This window comes from Zosterops lateralis, assembly GCF_965231275.1.
Source record: "Zosterops lateralis genome assembly, chromosome: Z".
In the NCBI taxonomy this organism is placed as follows: domain Eukaryota; kingdom Metazoa; phylum Chordata; class Aves; order Passeriformes; family Zosteropidae; genus Zosterops; species Zosterops lateralis.
In genome coordinates, this window is record NC_139800.1 from 28007427 (window position 1) to 28023421 (window position 15995).

Below are 15995 nucleotides of genomic sequence, written 5' to 3' on the forward strand. Positions count from 1 at the left end.
GTCACCGAGCCCAACAAGTAATCCAGCTTTGCCAGTCCATCCCTAAACGATGCCCCAAAGTGACACAAGTCCACCTGTTAAATATCCCCAGATATGGTGACTGCACCACTTCCCTGAACTATCATCAGGATTCCCCAAACTGAGCTGGGACGTGGCTCCTTTACCTGGCTGTCACCTGCTGACCGCTTGGATGCCGACACATCTCACTGCCCTGCCCAGGTGCCCTGAGGCTGTGGCTGACCCTGCTGTGTTCATTCACACCCACGCAGCAGCCCTGCCCCTGCTGGTCTCTCACAAGTAAGCTCCCACTGTCCAGCAGTGGGCAGCTGCCTTTTTAATGAGCTGTGCCTGAGTTTTGTTTATGATACTTGGATGTGAACAGCTGCAGGTTGTCTTTGTTCTAAGTAGTGTTCTTCCAAAGATGTCCTTTCCCACAGATATGATTTGGTGATTCTCAGATACAGCAGAACACAATGTTTTGGCCAAAACACTAGACTGTCCCACTTTCTGAGTCACGTTCAGTCATGTTCACCACAGGAGAAGTGAACTTTCCTGCTAAAGGTTCTGGAGATGCTGATGGATCTCAACCACTGTACCAGAAAGGTCACAGTGAAAAAGTGACCAGAAAGCAGAGCTAGAGTCAAAATACTAATGGAACTCAGCTTCCTGTTTTAAAACATTGTTTCATTTCAAGAGTTTTACACTGAAACAAGTAAAGCCACAGGAAAATATTCAAATGGCTGTTTGATACTTTGGAACAGTAAGAAAATGGGAGTATAGCCCCAAAACTCTCCAGTCAACAAAATTAATTGCCTTAACAATTAAGTAGGAAGGAACTGGCTTAGCTCATAGAGCTTACTATGAGCATGTCTCATCAATTGAGAAATGTGAACCTTCATAAATGAACTTAGTAATACTCTACTCCTAGTAATACTCTACTCCAGATTGTACTAGGACTGTACTAGGACAGAAAGAGTGAATCATTCAGGGCTTTAGCTGTGTTCCCAGGGCAACACCTCAGTCTGCCAAAGCACCACAGTCTTAAACAAAATTTGGCAACAAAAGCCATTTAAATGTTAGAAGCTACACTGTTTGTTTTAAGCTCCACACTTCAGAGACTTCTGAATGGCAGAAGTTCACAAAATGTGTTGATAAATGTTCCTAAAGCAAATATATGGGAAAATGGAAGCTATAATATGAAATACATATCCAGCAAATAACTAGTCTTGTGAGAGAGATTATTAACTCTAATCTCCAATGCCATAATGTATAAAAAGCAGCAATAATTTATCTTCCTGTTAAAAAAGAAGCCTGAGGTTCAGTCCCTCTACAGGCCTATTAAGCATCTCCAAACTCCAGATAGGAATGCTAAGACAATCCCCTTTTTAAGGACTATTTAGAAACCTCTCTGAACTTCATGACAGATTCATGAGAAAGGGGTGGAAAAGGATAAAAAGGCAGTTCTCTGACACACACGGGTTCTTACTAACTAACTTATGGCCTTTGCAGAACAGAAATGCAAAGTTAGATTACAGAAAATAGGTAGTAAAAGAAATTATTGTTCCCCTTTCCTTTGCTGTTTCCTGAAATCCAAATCTCACTCTAGCAGTTTTGTGATTAATTGTAATATACACAGAAGTGGAAAAGGAAATAATGAGAGAAATTGGTCAATGGTTCACTAGTTTGTATACAAATCTTTACACAGTTATTCTGTATTTAAAGACATGCAAGTGGGGTTTTTTTTGGCAGCCCTCATTATGATGTTTTATCATCTTCATTCAGGCTTAATTATTCACATCTTAACAAAGTAGTCAATGTTTATGTAACACAACTTGCACTGTATTCTGATTAATCTTTTCCACACAGGTAGCCTACAGTTATAAATTAAAAACTTAAGTCTTCCTTAGTGAGTACAGAAGTAACCCTCATGGTGACTGAACAGTAATCAAAATCTTGTTTCAAACAAAACCAAATGTTGATACCAATAAGTAATCTTTCATATTACTCAGCATTTTCTTTTCAAACATAAGAAATATTTTCAAGAGGCTTTTTAAGCCTTAAACTGTCAAAAGAGTTTCTCTTAGGTAGGCTCCCTGTAAATCTAAATCCTTTCTTCTGAGTTTGATACAGAATTCCTTTAGTACTGTTGGGTAACTACTTCCCAAGTAGGAATCAAAAAACTTGGTATCAAATTGAAGTGTTTACCTACATGAGAAAGAAGTGATAGTATGCTGACAGGCAGGTATACTATGTTGTAGTATACTGTCTGACAAAGTCTCTCATATAATTTTTGTACCTCATTTAGTGGAGGCATGGACAATTAGATGGGTGAAAATCTGGCTGGAATCAAAGTGTAGTGCTTAGTGCTTTGTACCTGACCCAAAGCTGTTAACCAGCATGTTTTTCCAGGGCCTGTCCTGGATCCTTGTTTTGTCTAGTGTCTGTGAATAACCCTGGAAGAAGACAGAGTGCACCCTCATCAATTTTGTTAGTAACACCAAACCATGTATCCTGACCACATGGGCTTAGTAGCAGCAGGTGGAGTTCTGCAAGAACGGGTGGGGAGAGGGGCCAAGAAGGACCCTGACAAAATTCAGCAAAGGCAGGTACAAAGTTCTGCACCCAGGACACACTAAATGCTTCCAATAGCACAGGCTGGGACCTGATCAGCAAGACAAAAGCTCTGCTGAAGAAGACTGGGAAGAACTAGTCTACAGCCAGCCAAGTACCATCCAGCATGTGGCCAATAACATCCTGAGCCATTTTAACAGGAAGGTAGCCACTACCTTAGGGAAACAGTTATTCCTTTTGTATTAGGCACTTCTTAGGCCACATCTGTGTACTGTGGCCAGTACTGGGCCCTTCAGTTGATCAGCTGGGGCAGGTTTAGCAGGAAGTGACCAAGATGATCAGGGGATGGAGAAGAGACATTGCCACATATGGAACCATATTTGTTCAGACTGGAGAGAAGAGGGGTTCAGAGGCACCTAATAGCAGCCTTTTAGCACCCGTGAGAAGGCTACTGAGCAGGCAGGGACAGGCTGCTTACTAAGATGAGTTGCAGGACTCAGTAAGTCAGGCAGTGGAATCTAAGTATTAGTAGACTCAGCTCCCTGAGGTTTTTAAGACTCAACTGGATAAAGCCCTGAGCAACCCAGACTGAGCTTGCTTTAGTCCAGAAATTGGGCTACAGATCTGGATTCCAATCTGGATAAGGCTATGATGCTGTATTTGTCAAAAAAGATACCCCATTAATCACAGTTTTTAAAAAAATGCATGAAATACGTATCAAATAAAGGCTAACATATACCCAACACGGCTGAAAATTTTCTCTTAAAATATATACCATCAAGAACATTTGAGGAGCAGATTTTTATATTTTTATTAGATATAGGTTGAAATATGTAGAATGAAATGTTGCTGTTGAACTCTTTCCTTTAAAGTACCAAAGACATAACTCTTTAAAAACCAAAAAGATAGAGTTGTGATTCTTTATTTAGATTTAAATAGTGTTTTATTGCAAAGAGGGATATAACACTATCATTTTTGTGGTGTCACTCCTACCTTTATTAGAAAGCCTAATGAATTATTCCTCCCAAATGGCTGAGTATTGCAAATGAACACTTACACATAGCATGGGTTGTTCCAAAACTCTAAGTTTCCTAGGAAGTGTGTGTTCTTCAGACAGAAATTTATTGCCTGTACACCAAGGTTGTTACACTCAAAACCTTATTTATGATAAAGATGAAACATACCTTATTCATAAAGAGAAAAATCTATTAACATAGCTGAAATCCTAACAGTCTCATTCAAGAATTATTAATTCAGATGTAATTGTTACAGAAAGATTATGCTAAATTACCATTATTACGTTTAATTATTTGTTATATAAATAACTAATTGCTGCACACACACTTCTTAGTTTTTCCCATTCTCCTGGTATTGTGTTTACCCCTCTCCCCCCCTTGCCTGGACATAGTCTCACACAGATGAGGGTAATGGGGTTATGGTGAGTAATCAGCATCCTGAGTCCCTCACTAGGAAGAATGCCATGCTTCTATTGACAGCTTCTTCTTTATCCCTCTAGGGGTCACTAGGAGTTATTTTTGTATGCTTGCTAATATAATTTTACACCTTGTTTTTTCTTCATTAGTCTGTAGCTCTACATTACATCCGAGTTTACTATATATAGTACCTTCCATATATATTAGATAGTTTCTTTGTCTTTTCTGCTAAACCAGTTGTGCCCAGCTCCAGGTCTGCATTCAAGAAAAGAAACAATTAATACAAGAAAAATATATTAGCCATAGAAAACCTGTCAAAATGGCTCTCACAATTAAAGGAAGCAAACCAAAGCTCCAAGCAGATGAAAGAACATTCAGACAGTGCAAATCTGACAAGCTTCTGTTCTGCTGCCTTGGAAACTCAGTAAAAGGCCTGTTAGGAGCAATGGCAATACTTTGTTGCAGTCACAAGTTGATAGTATTCAAATATGGAATTTTAACTATTTGAAAAACATTTCTGTTTTCCCAGTGGTTCTTTGGAGCTGTATTTGAAGTTTGTAATTTTAGTAGTATAAAAAGCACTCACCACAGATTGTGTAAACATCCCTCAAGATACACATAAATGGGAAAAAAAAAGTTTAAGTAGAAGAGAAGTTACATAGCTGTATTTCTGAAACTGTGTGAAAACTCTTGGGAGATATGTAAACTAACAGAAATTCAGAAAAGAGTGATATCTTTTTGCATACTTGGAGACCTCATACATTAGCAAAAGGCAAATCTCTTTCGGAAATTTCTGTAGTGACCTTTTCTGTATTATTTATGTCAAGTGATTAAAATACCAGGAGACTGTCATGTTCTCTAACCACTGATTAAATGGTAATTAACATTTCTGTGAGTATTAAAGGTAAACCAATAATAGCTTTACATTTTGAGGTTAAATTGTAACAGCTGCCCAGATCATGATGTGTATGTATCTCTAAGGTGCCACTCAGTCTCTCTGTGCCACCTGTAGGCAGTTGGTAAAAGTCATTTTCTGGACTCCAGAAATCCTTGAACCTCTAGCATAACAAGCTACCGGCATTCCCAGGGAAACAAAATCCCTCTTTTATGTCACTGGGTATTTTTATGACAGATGGAGCTTTCATTACAGGGATACTTACATTATACGATCAGAGTAGTGTTTTTCAGTCTGTCTGCCAGTGATTTTTTACAGAAGTATCTTATTTCAGTTACATGAGAATTCTGGCTCCCACTGTAATAATTTTTGGGGAAGACTGTTTTCCCAGTTTTGTTTTCCTAATTTTGTTTTCCCATGCCTTGACATAAAGCAGATACTTGCAAATTGTTAACAGATGATAGCAAATAATTGGAAGTCACAGAAGGATGGACAGAACTAAAAATACATGGGTGGGAGAGAAGGGGAGTACACAAAGGAAGAGAAATGAACCACAGTAGAGATTTCATCAAAGTAGATGTAGTTGACTAGACATTTTTAATGCAAATCTAAGATACAGAGTTCAGATAATGCAGTGAAAAATATAGTTCCAGCAGCAGTACCTGAAAGCCTTTCACACAGCTGTCTTCACAGAAGACACCCTCGATTTCAGTGGGAGTGTTCATCCTCTGCCACTCCCATATCCACAATCTCACAGCAAACTGTTATTTTACTACTACCCTGCAGTTATGTCTAAAAGGCTTGTGAATGAAAGAAATTAAAGAAGACAAAATTTTTCTCTGAAAATAGGAAACAGTAAGTGCTAGACTTCTTCTCCATTGATCATGAAGTTTAGCACTGTTTGCTCTGGAATTTCAAAATACCCCCCAAACTCTGAAATCCAAAGGAATTATGCAGAGACTTGACTAAATTTAATTGTTTGTAAGCAGGAAAACAAACCACTGATTTATCAATATAGTTTTAAGAATTTTTGTGAAGTTTGGACATAGATTTATTAGCTCTGAGAAGATTCATATGTTTTTTTACCTTCCTTACACTCAGTTTTCTCTTAGTTCTGCTCAGTGCCTAACAAAAAAAAATCAGCTGCTCAAGCCCCACATTCTTTTCTGTTATGTTCTAGATCAGAGCTGCAACTGACTAATTTCTTACACACAGAAAGCTACAATTCTTTGATGCCACAAAACTGTCCATGACAAAACTCTCCTTTTCTAAAAAAATGGAGGGGTTCATCTGCACTTGAACCATGAATAGCTCTAGATATTTTTTGCCCACATCTCAGAAATCTTGGGCATTGCATATGTGAACTAATGCTGTTTAATTGCTGTCATATTTTGATCCTCATTTTCCACAAAATTCTCAACATGCTTCCTTAAAAAAAAAATCTTAAGCTTTGTTTCCATAGATGCAATCTTTTGATTTAGATGTATAATTTTTCTGGATTTTATTTTTTTGCCTTAGCAGCTGGGTCTGGGAAATCCACAGCATCTGTACAGTTTGGGTGGTAAATAGATTAAGTGGAGAAGAAATTTGGGATACTGGTATGTGAAAACTTGGACTTGAGCATAAAGAGCAGTGTGTCCAGCTGGTCAAGGGGCATGATTGCCCTTTTCTACTCCATGCTTGTGAGACGCCACCTGGATTTCTGCATCTAGCTGTGGAGTCCTCAGTCCACAAAAGACAAGAAGGACAGCCTTTAGCTGTGCCAGGGGACATTTAGGTTGGACATTATGAAGAATTTCTTCACAGAAAAGCTGACTGGGCATTGAAATGTGCTGCCCAGGGAGATGGTGGAGTCACTGTCCCTGAGGTATTTAGAGAAAAGACTGGATGTGGCACTCAGTGCCATGGTTGAGTAGACATGGTGATGTTTGGTCATAGGTTGGACGTCATGATCTCAAAGGTCTTTTTCAACCTAACCAATCCTGTGATTCTGACTCTGTGATTCTGCAACATGGACCTGATTCAGTCTAAATGTGAGCCACAAAACTGATCAGTGGGCTGGAATAATTTCTTCTTGAGGAAAAGCTGAAAGAGCTGAGATTGGTCAGCCTGAAGAAGAGAAGGCCTTGGTGAGAGCACATTGCAGTCTTTCAGTATTTAAGGGGGCCTATCAGAGAGACAGAGGGAGAATTTTTACCAAGAAGTAGTGACGGGGCAAAGGGCAAGAGTTTTAAACTGAAAGAGGGTAAATTTACACTGGACATAAGGAAGAATTTTTCTACAGTGTAGGTGGTGAGGCTCTGGCACAAGTTGCCTACAGGAGTTGTGGATGCCCAGCAGGGACCCGTAAGTGTTGAAAGCCAGGTTGAAGGTTTTTGCATTCATCTACCTGGTCCATGGAACATGTCCCTGCCCATAGCATCAGGGTTGATTAAATGATCTTTAAAGATCCCTTCCAAACAAAATCATTCTGCTTTTCTATGATATAAAGCTTACAGACCAGTGTATCAACACAACTAAAATCCTTATGCATGTTGATCACAAAAGTCAGCAAGCAGCTAATGATAGGTAGTTTAGTTCCTTCAGTTTCTGTAAAGTGTGCCTATGATGGGTTTAAAAAAAAAGGTTTTGTCTCTGGAAAACAGTTTAGTAAAATAAAAAATGGTTATAATTTGTATGGAAAATTGTCTGACTTTTGTTGTACAACATGGAAGGTGCTGTTGAGTCTTTTGAAGGACAAGAGCCCTTGCAGTGAGAGGGATCTTAAGATACAGTGGAGCACTGAGCAACCACCTGTGACATGAAAATGACAAGTCAGAATGCCAGATTCTGCACCTGAGATAGAGAAATGCCAGACACAAGTCTAAACTGGGAGAGGGGCAGCGCTGGGGTTGCAGAGGGGGCTGTGGTGGTGCTGGTTGGCAGCAGGCTCTGTGGCAGCCAGCAGTGTGCCCTGGCAGCCAGGAGGGCAGCAAACCCCATCCTGGGTGCACCAAATCCCATCCTGGGTGCACCAAACTTGACTCCCCAACTATCCAAAGAGGTGACTGTCCCTCTGTGTCCAGCATTAGGGCAGGGCCTCCTCTCGATTGCTGGGTGCAGGTCGCTGGGTGCAGGTCTGGGCTCCACATTTCAGAATGGTGGGAAGGTCCTGGAAGGTGTCTGGGGAAGGGCAAGACAGCTGGTGGAAGGACTGGATTACCATGGCCTGTGAGGAGGTGCTAAGGGCTTTGGGCTTGTTGTCTAGTTTGGAGAAAAGGAGGCTGAGGGGCAACCTCCTTGCTGTCTACAGCTTCCTGAGGAGAGGATGTGGAGAGGGAGGTGCTGATCTCTTCTCCCTGGGATCCAGTGGTAGGATGTGTGGGAATGGTTCAAAGTGGGCCAGGGGTGGTTCAGATGCACCATTAGGAAGCATTTCATTACAGAGAGGGTGATCAAGCCTGATGATGTCCTGAGCCTGTCAGTGTGGAAGGGGCATTTGGAGAGAGCCCTTAACAACCTGCTTTACCCTTGGGTCAGCCCTGAAATGAAGCACTTGGGCTAAACGATTCTTGTATATCACTTTCAAGTAGATTATTCCACTCTAAGAAACTTCCTTTCATGGACACGTAAACGTAGCCTAACAATTGACATTGTCACACCTCCACTGTAAGACGTTTCTCTTAAAATTAGAGACTGAAAGCTTTAGTCACTCTTCTCCTCTGAGACAGCAGGATCCTGTCACTGTCATTAAGCAAATGGGCTGTCCCAAGGAGCAGAACTCATTCCTCTGCTCAGGTTTTCTTAAGGTAGCCAGAGATTAATTACTGAAAAATACTGCCTAAGGAACATGTGCTCAGAAATCGCCTAATTTCGATGTGGTGGCAGTATCCCCGTGAGGGCACCACCTTCCGCTGCGGGCCGCCCTTACCCGCCCGTATCGCCCAGAGGAGCGGCGGCTCCGCTCAGACACCCCTCCCGACGCCTCCACACTCCTTAAGTTTCAAGCGAAAACACGCAGGCCGGGAGAGCAGAGCGAAAGGCAGAGGCTGCCGCCCGTGCGGCCACAACCCCGGCCCGGCCCTCAGGCCGCAGCCCCGCCCCTTTGCCCCGCCCCCTGCCCTTTTTGCCCCGCCCGGGCCCTTTGCCCCGCCCCCTGTCCTTTGCCCCGCCCCGGCCCTTCGCCCCGCCCCGGCCCTTCGCCCCGCCCGGGCCCTTTGCCCCGCCCCCTGTCCTTTGCCCCGCCCCGCCCCTTCGCCCCGCCCCGCCCCTTCGCCCCGCCCCCTGCCCTTTGCCCCGCCGAGTCCCGGCGCTTCCTGTTCCCAAGCACGTGTGCGGCGGGATGGCGGGCGGCGCGGCGGGCGAGGCGCACTGCCTCAGCTACACGGGCTGCAACTTCCTGCGGCAGCGCCTGGTGCTGGCCACGCTCAGCGGGCGCCCGCTGAAGATCCGCAGGATCCGCTCCAAGGAGGAGGACCCCGGGCTCCGCGGTGAGCGCGGGGCGGGGAGGCGGGGGCGGCGGAGCTGCGGTGCCGGCCGTGCCTGGGACCCGCTGCCGGGCAGGGGCGCACCCTCACCGGGAGCGGGGACAGCCGGGCTCCATCCGGGCGGGCCCCACCGAGGATGGGGGCCCAGCTACGTGCCGGTGTCCTCCCGTGGATGCGCTCCCCCCCAGCGCTGCGCACATCCATCCCGGGTGTAGCTGCACGCGTGTCGCGGGGCTTTGGGAGGGGGAGGAGAAGGCTCGGGAGCGGGCAGGGGTGAAGCGGGCCGGCCCGGGGGCTGGCACACACCCGCCGGCCCCTGCCGTCACCTGCCTTCGCTGTCCGGCGGGGCGGGGGGCTCGGGCAGCGCCCGCTGCTCCGGCTCGGCAGCCCTGCCGCCCGCGGGGTCCCGCCTTTGCTCCGGAGCGCCCGCCAGGGGCCGGGGCCGGGGCTGCCCCGCCGAGCCGAGCCGAGCCGAGCCGAGCCGAGCCGAGCCGAGCCGAGCCGCCCCAATGGCACCAGGCCGGGGCTGGCACTGCCCGTCCGCCCGGGCTCCGAGCGGCTCGCCGCGTCTGCGGGAGCCTCCCCACAGCCCCGGAGCCGCTCCTTGTCCCCTTGGCGGTGGCTTGGCAGGCGGGGGGGCAAAGTTAATTCCCCGTCTCTCGGGCCGCCGTGTCTGCCCGTGCCGCGCTGTGTCTGCGGGAGCTCACTGGCGCGCACTCCTGCAGGTCACGTTTTGTGCTTTGGCTTTTGTCGGGTTTGCCGAAACAGGAAAGGTGGAAGAGGTGAAATAATTTATTCTCATTTCTGCAGATATGTTTAAGGGAAACTTTTCTTAGGGAGTACCATACTCGTTCTTGTACAAAGCCTTTGGCATCCCAGGATGAATTCCATCATAAACCGAAGTAAGAATCCAATAGGATAGAAACAATAAGTAAGAAAACAATAGGATGTTTGAGGAAGAAACGTTGTAGTGTTCAGTTAGTGTTGAGTTGCTTTTTGGGCAAGGACCCCTGTAAGGAAGTTCAGAACTGGGGTAGATGCTTCTCTGCCTCCTGAGGGGCCCTTCAGTGTGTCCCTAAAAATTCTACTCAAAAATTGCCAAAGCATTCTTCTGTGCTTGACGTAACATTTACCGTGATCCAAAGTATTTATTATCACCGTGGAGCATTTGGTGGTGGTGAAGTTTGTAGATGTTGCCATATTTTTCTTTAAAGAGTGTTTGAATTGCCTTTTTGAACTATGACTGTAACAGAAAAATAATAACAATAGATCCTGATTTGTGTTGATAATTCAACAGGCAGTTCTTTTTGCTTTTTTTGACTGGAACTTTTGTAAACTCTGCTGATGGTGTTCTCCAAGAGTAAAACCTGTGGTCACAAGGATGGACTCTTGCACTAGAAGATGACACAGTGCTTATAAAGTCATATAAACTTTTTTGTGTATGTGTTATTTCCTTTTTGGTGTTGGTTTGTTGGTATTTTTTGTTTTGTTTTCGGTTAAATTTGCTTGTCCTTTTCATTGTCTCTGAGTCAGAGTCCATACACTCAAGAGAAACTGAGGAATTACTTCCACACTAATTATTATAGTGTAGTGAACACAGTAAGCAAGATAAGAGGCAGTGGGAAGACTTGTGGTTCTCTAGCCCTATGTCCAAAACTGTTCTGGAAATGGAACATTTCAGAGTCAGCAGACAATTAATTCTGTTTGTGGAACAGCTGTGCAGCAGCAGTACTTCATGTCTAAATGTCCCCTTCTTTTAAGCTAACACTTCTACAGAGAATAATGTGAAGCTGTTACTAGCTTGTCATGCTCCAATATACGGAGTCCTGTTTGCTATGAGTTATATGTTTTGCATTGTACTGAGTAAAATGTAAATTGTCAAAGGTTTTATCCTGGACAAGAGCAATCCCTCAAGCCACTGTGGTCAGAAATGTCCACTTGTATAATGTGCTGTGTGCCAGGGAGAGGAGTGTGACTTGTTGAGCTGCCACATCTGAGGGCATCTCAATTGATTTGAGATGCCTATAAGCATGGAGGCTCACATTACCCTCTCTATTTTTACAAAGAACTGCCTTTTCACATGTGGTGGTGTTGTACCACAACTTGAAGTGTAGCCTTACTGAAGCCTGCTGAAGAGTAGCCTTACTGTCATGGAAGGCAGGAAAGGGTTAAAGTACAAGTAAGGTGTTGAACTTTAAAGAAACTTTATAATTCTGTCTGTGCTCTATTCCTTAGATTTTGAAGCAAGTTTTATTCGCCTGATTGACAAAGTGACCAATGGCTCACGGATTGAAATAAACCAAACAGGTGAGATCTGGTTTTTTCTGCTTCATCTGTTCTGGTCTCCAGGATTTATCAGTTTCCGCAGTAGAATAGAAGTCTTGTCTTGATAGAGCTAGGTGTTCAGATAAGATTGATGGAGAAGATCAGAAATAACAAAGTTGACATAATAATCAATCACATGCAAGAAGGTCAGTGCTCCACCATAATGCAGAGAGGTATGGAAGCTCTATTGCCCAAGAACTAAACTTAGTATTTTGTTAGATATGCAGGATTTCACGGTGCACAAGACTTCCTGTGTACCAGAACTGATTTTTGTAAAATAAAAAGATTTACCCTCTACAGAGGCAAACTTCTTAGCCAGACTGCTTGTTTATTCATGCTTATAAAAGGGTTTGGTTGGAGTGAAAAGCATCCCAAGGTGAAAACCTCACCTCGTCTGAGTTTTTTTTCTTTTTTTTTTTTTTTTTTTTTTTTAACGATTCTACTGATTTTCTGTTGGTTTTGAAAGCAAATTAATTACCATCAGATATGCTAAGACTCCAATGACCTGATGGACTGATAAAGGTTTAGCTTCTGTGGAGGATAATAATTGCTTGTATCAGTATTTTGGAGATTGCTAAGAGATCCTTGGTTTTCGGTGGAAGGGAAAGGAGAAAACTTATGTGCAGGGCAGACAGACAGTCATGTGTTGACCCATTTATTAACTGCAGACATGTAAATAGTGTGCTGTAATCTTCCATAGTCTTCTGCCTCCAATTTCCCCACATACACTGTTGCAAAGTATTTTTTATGCTCTTTTAATGGCCAGCATTTTACAGAGCTTTCATTTGGTTTGCTCCCCTGGCCTCTTCCCCAGGTACTACCTTGTATTATCAGCCTGGTCTTCTGTACGGAGGCTCACTGGAACACGACTGCAGCCCCAGTCGTGGTATTGGCTACTATTTGGAAAGTCTGCTCTGCCTGGCACCTTTCATGAAGCATCCTTTGAAAATTGTCTTGAGAGGAGTAACAAATGATCAAGTAGATCCTTCGGTAAGTAATAAAGTTTAAGTAGCAGAGAAGGATATTTTTTTCCCTCTAAAATAACAAGATTGGGAAACATGTCTAAAACATGTTACATTTATCATCCCTCACATCCAGAAGTATCTATTGTTGTTGCATTAGCAAACTCTCTGAGTCAAAGAAGCACCTACAAAACTAGAGTGTATCACACTCTAAACTGCAGTTTGTAATCCCTCTCCTGACGTTCAGTTCTGTATTGCTTCTGTCTTCTCTCCTGCAAACTTCTTTTAAATGCAGTGTGAGGCCCTGCCACAGGTTTGGATCTCCTCTTCTCTTAGAATTTCAATGGATTATTTCTCTTGCCCCACACATGTATTTACTGTATAAAGAAGAAACTGCCTTCAGAATATGAGTGCAAAAAGGAAGGAATCTTTCTGTTCTGTTGGATTCTGGATATAGTCATACCACTGCTGCTGTGAAGCCCTCTTTCTATTAGAAACAGAAGTCACGTGGTGATTAGTAAATTACAGTAGCAGAAGTATGTAATAACTCTCTGTTCTTCAGAAACATGCCAGAAGGTGTGGTAGGTCAAATGACTATGAAATGCTTGCCCTGGTTTCTGTTACTGGTCTGCAGTCCTTTGTTTTGTACCAGTGTTGTTACAAAAACCAACTGTGGGAGATGTGGTCAGGATGCCAAAGTAATGATTAATGGTTATGCTCTTTATTTATTTTTCTCCAAAAAACTCCAAACATAAACTTTTAGAGAACAGCATTACTCTTTACTTTTTGAATGGTGATTGGACACTGCCTGTTTTCCTCTGAGTAGATTAAGGGCACATTGTAATCTGAAAACTAAACCAGTCTAAATGAATGCAAATACCTGTGAAGTATGACTTCAGATACTACACAACCCACTGAGTCCTGCTAGAATTTATGATTTTTCAGCTGTGTTCCTCTGTTTTTTTAAAAAAACTCACCTGTGGCCCTGTGAGACATCCACATGAGTCAAAGGATGATCAAAGTGGGTTGTACACAGCACTACAAGAAAAAAAGAGGAAGCATTTTTTGCTACCCTTTTAGTCATTGTTACTAAAAGTACTTATTGTAACTGGTAAGTAGTAAGAATCAAAGAAATCCTTTTTGTTGACTTTTTAATCAGTGGAGAAATTCTTGCATAATCTGGAGATGAAGAGTAGTCCAATATTCATATTGCTTTCATGTAAATTTGGACACTCATCTAACCAACAGAGTCTTGATTCTAGAAATTATCTCCTTTTGGGCATCAGTCCCATGAGCCTGAGATTAAACTATTTTGGTTCAAATGGGTGCAAGAATTAAGGCCACTCTGTGCTTGAAGGGTGCTTGCACTTGCAAAACTCAAGACAAGTCTGTTGGTATACATAGCTGGCTCCAAGCCCCCGACATTACTTGTAAATCAAATGCATGTAAAGAGTTACATCTTAAGTTTATTGGGCTATATTAGCAACTATGTATTAGTTGTTGGTGACAATACAGTAACAACTTCAGTTACTGTGACTTAGCTCATACTTGTTAACTTTTTAAGCTCTTGTAAGCTTAAGCTTTAAGCTCAGTTCCTAAAATTGGTTTAACCTGGTTTGTATCCGTTTAACTTGCCTGAGTAAACATCAATCCTGGTGCACACCAATAAGGTACTTTAAGGACTTTTACAAGTTGTTTTGCATAACATATGGCTCTGCTGGTTGCTGAGAATAAAAGCAAAAATTTAAGTGCTACTCTAATTTTGTATGCTTAAGTAAATGGAAACTTGGTTTTAAATTGATTCTGGTTTTTATTTTGCAGTAGACAGAGAGTGTTTATAAACTCAGTGAACAATTATTACCTATGTTTGCCCAAAAAGAGGAGCTTAAATTTGTTTATCCATCTGTATGGTTTCTGCTTTCCAAGGAGAAGGTGGAAAGGCAAATCAATTTGACTACAATGTGTGAATTTAGGTGTTTTCCCTGCTGCTCTTCATGTATCAACCTCTCTATTTCAACTTAGTGGGTTGTATTGGATTTGTTTGTCTGGGTGTTTTGAGCTGGGATGCTACAAATGGCTTCTTCTGTCAGCAAGAAGCTGACAAAAGTTTTCCCTTCGTCCAACAGAGGCCATGTTGGCTGGCTTCAAGACAGACCCACTGCTGGCCAGGTCTGAGCTGTCAGTGATGGTGGTAGCACTGCTGGGGTAACAGCTTTAAGGAGGAAGAGTGAGGGGGTTGGAACTGTGGAATAATCTGGAGAGAAAAGTGAGAATATGTGAGAGAAACAGCCCTGCAGACAGCAGAGTCAGTAAAAATGGAAGGTCTTCCATGCACTGGAGCAGAGATTTCCCTGTAGCCCATGATGAAGACCATGGTGAGGCAGCTGTCCTCCTGCAACCCATAAATGTGGACAGCGGAGCATATATCCACCTGCAACCAGTGCAGGACCCCATGCTGGAGCAGGTGGATGCCTGAATGCAGCTGCGAACCCATGAGAAGCCTGCACTGGAGCAGGGTTTTGGCAGGACCTGCAGGCCTGTGGATAGAGCTCCTGCTGGAGCAGGTTTGCTGGCAGAACTTGTGAACTCATGGAGAACCCACACTGGAGCAGTTTATGAAGAATTGTAGCCAGTTGGAGGCATCTATGAGGCAAGTAGCAGGAATATGTGTGAAACCAGAGGAGCGTGTCCTTTCTCTCATGCTGGCAGTGAACAGGTAAGCTGACCCACTGGGCTTTATGAAATCCACTTTCAGCACTGAGATCTTGGCTTTTACACAGCCTCAAAAGTACTTATGGGATGTGATTGCTGTGTGGTTTGAGATTGCTCTTCACCAGGGACCTCCTTGTCAGGTGCGTGCAAGGGAATATTGTGATCTCCTGCTGTGAGAAGAGTAGAAGAAATCCAGGTGACAGGAAGAGTTTCTAAAGGACATCTTGTAGAAGGAAAGACTTTAGCTGGATTCAGTGAGGCACAGGTCAGGCTGCATTCCTGGGGTATAAGAGCATGTGTTTACTTTGGTGTTTGTTTACATACATGAATAGCCCTCCAATAGGGTGCAATGGAAAGCTCTTTGACAACTGGCATCAGTCCTAAAGAATATTGTGGCCACTGAAGTTGCACTTTTTCCAAGTGCAACTGTGGTGACATTATCACTAATAATATTATACATATTATTCGGTATATTATTAGACATTGGAACAAATCAGCCCTGGCAGTGTTCAAAGCCAGATTGGACAGGGACCTGGTCTAGTGGGAGGTGTCCCTGCCCATGGCAGGGACGGGTGGAACTAGATGATCTTTAAGGTCCCTGCCAACCCCAAAACATTCTATGAATCTGTGA

General features: G+C 43.4%; 1 protein-coding gene across 1 annotated transcript in view; it reads left to right on the forward strand.

Moving 5' to 3' along the window:
* Positions 1–9220: 9220 nt before the first annotated feature.
* Positions 9221–15995, forward strand: part of RCL1 (RNA terminal phosphate cyclase like 1) — a gene marked incomplete at its 5' end in the record, with an annotated part of 33021 nt that continues 26246 nt past the window's right edge. The window contains 3 exons of the mRNA XM_083884451.1: positions 9221–9368; positions 11601–11672; positions 12505–12680. Of these exons, the coding sequence (XP_083740577.1) occupies positions 9221–9368; positions 11601–11672; positions 12505–12680 (396 nt within the window). The remainder of the gene's footprint in view (positions 9369–11600; positions 11673–12504; positions 12681–15995) is intronic.